The 2,162-nt window shown below is 61.1% G+C and overlaps 1 protein-coding gene across 1 annotated transcript; it reads right to left on the bottom strand.

The window, feature by feature from the left end:
• Positions 1-789: 789 nt before the first annotated feature.
• On the bottom strand, positions 790-1,948 carry LOC104614453 (putative nuclease HARBI1). Its single transcript, XM_010290096.1, has one exon. The coding sequence runs from the start codon at positions 1,946-1,948 to the stop codon at positions 821-823; it is 1,128 nt and encodes a 375-aa protein (XP_010288398.1). The 3' UTR covers positions 790-820.
• Positions 1,949-2,162: the final 214 nt, after the last annotated feature.

Below are 2,162 nucleotides of genomic sequence, written 5' to 3'. Positions count from 1 at the left end.
TAAACCACAGCTGTGTGATTTCTCAGGCGATACGGGGGGCAGAGCTGTGTGTTTCTGCTCACCTGCAGCCTGGCTGGGAGGAGAGATGAGAACTGCTGGCAGAAAGAGCTGGCCAGTGGGACACAGAGATCCTGGGGGTTGAGCCACAGACCCTTATGGCAAACCCCTCTGGAGAGGGGTGAGGAGGGATGCCAGGCTGTGGCAGCTCACCCCGCTCCCTGCGAAGTCAGCACATACTGCCTTCAGCAGCAGCAGAGCGGGAGTTTGCAGATACAGTTTCATTCCATGCTGGTGCCAGCCCCTGGCAAGTCACTGCTCTGCCTCTTCCTTCCCTTCCCCTCTCCAAGTGTGTTTATGCAGCAAGTTTTGTACCTTCAAAGGGCTTTTGCCGCCTTATTTCAAGCCTCCTCCTGGTTTTGGCCTGACAGAGGGGCCTTGGGACAGAGATGTGCTCCCAGGAAAGGGAGACCGCCAGGCAGCCCTCTCCCTCGCCCAGCCCTGATTCCCACTTTACTCACGCAGCACACAACACACCACCAGACCACTCAAATCCTGGAAGAGAGCAAGGGCACAAAATACATTTCACTGCCTGAAACCACCGTGGTAAAACCAGCACGAGCATGATGCAGCCACCCCCTCCCCACCCTGGGAACGGCCAATGCAGCCCGCAGCCTTCCTCACTCCACTGGCAGCCTTCAGCAGAGGCAAGAGGGTGCAGTCCTTTGCTGAAGAGCCCAGTGCTGCTGGGCCAATGTTTGCCAGAGTCCATGGGAAATCTATGAGCAAAGAGGCACAGGGCTGCTTCTCCCCCCTGGCCCCGTCAGCCTTCCCCGCAGCTCTCGAAGTACTGGCACATCAGCTCGCGCACTTGCTCGGCCCGGCTGTCCTCCATGGCGGCGGGCGCAGGCTGGCAGGGCTTGGGCAGCTCGGTCGGCTCGGTGCCCTCCAGCCACTCCTCATTGAAGGGGTTGTCATGGGCTTCACAGATGTTGTGCAGGATGCAGCAGGCGAGGACGAGGGTGGGCAGCAGCTCCAGGCTGCAGTCATCACACTTCAGGAGGATCTGCCAGCGCGCCTTCAGGCGCAGGAAGGCATTCTCGATCACGCTGTGTGCTCGCTTCAGGCGGTAGTTGAACTGCAGCTGCCGCTGGGTGAGGTTCTCATCCTCCTGGTAGGGCTTGAGGATCCAGTCTTGCAAGGGGTAGGTGGCATCACCCAGCAGCACGTACTTCTGCGCCTTCCCCATGAAGTGCTTGGGAGGGTTGGGGCACAGCCGGCCCTCCTTGGCCAGCACCCACAGGCTGGAGCTCTCCAGGACCGCACTGTTCTCCATGCTGCCAGGGAAGGCGGTGGAGACGTCCCAAAACTGGCCCAGCCCGTCCACAGTGGCCTGCGTCAGGATGGAGTGCCAGCCCTGGCCATTGCAGTAGTCGGCGCTGAGGCGCAGGGGCGGGTGGATGGGGATGTGAAGGCTGTCCAGGGCACCGATGCAGTGAGGGAAACCCCAGCGGGTGCGGAAGATGCGCACCATGTTCTCCAGCTCCTTCTCGTTGGGCAGCCGGAGGTAGACAGGCTTCAGCAGCAAGACAACAGCATAGCTCACCTCCCGGACACACGTCTGCACCGTGGAGGGCCCCACGCCGAAGAGCGGGCTGAGAGTCTGGTACTCCACGTTGGTGGCCAAGTGCCACAGGGCCACAGCCACCCTTTTCTCCAGGGGCAGGGTGGGGTGGAAGTGGGTGCTGTGTGGAGCCAGCCCAGGCCGCAGCTGGTTGCAGACATAAAAGAAGGTCTCCTTGGACATCCGAAACTTCTCCAGCCAGTCCTGGGGTCCAAACTCCTTCAGGACCACCCGTTCCCACCAGTCCGTGCTCCTGATGCTGGGCCAGGCACGGGGGTAGAAGTAGCAGCTGGTTCTCCTCCGGCGAGCGATCAGGAGCTGCGGCATGGCAGGGAGACAAGAGGGGCATGAGACAGCTCTTCCCCAGCCTCAACCCTGTGCTTTACTGGACCCCCTCCCCCCCCCCCGTGAAGATCATCAGCCCAAGCAGCCTGCTCAAGGCAGGGAGGATGCCCAGTGCCATGTGGCCAGTGGTCCCGACTGTACTACCACTGGGTCAAATTTTCCTATTCCTGGGAAACCCCATTGCAAACCCACCAGG

Source organism: Phaethon lepturus, unplaced genomic scaffold (genome assembly GCF_000687285.1).
Source record: "Phaethon lepturus isolate BGI_N335 unplaced genomic scaffold, ASM68728v1 scaffold32506, whole genome shotgun sequence".
Lineage (NCBI taxonomy): Eukaryota > Metazoa > Chordata > Aves > Phaethontiformes > Phaethontidae > Phaethon > Phaethon lepturus.
Note: the sequence above shows the minus strand (reverse complement) of the source record. Positions and strands in the feature narration are given on the sequence as shown.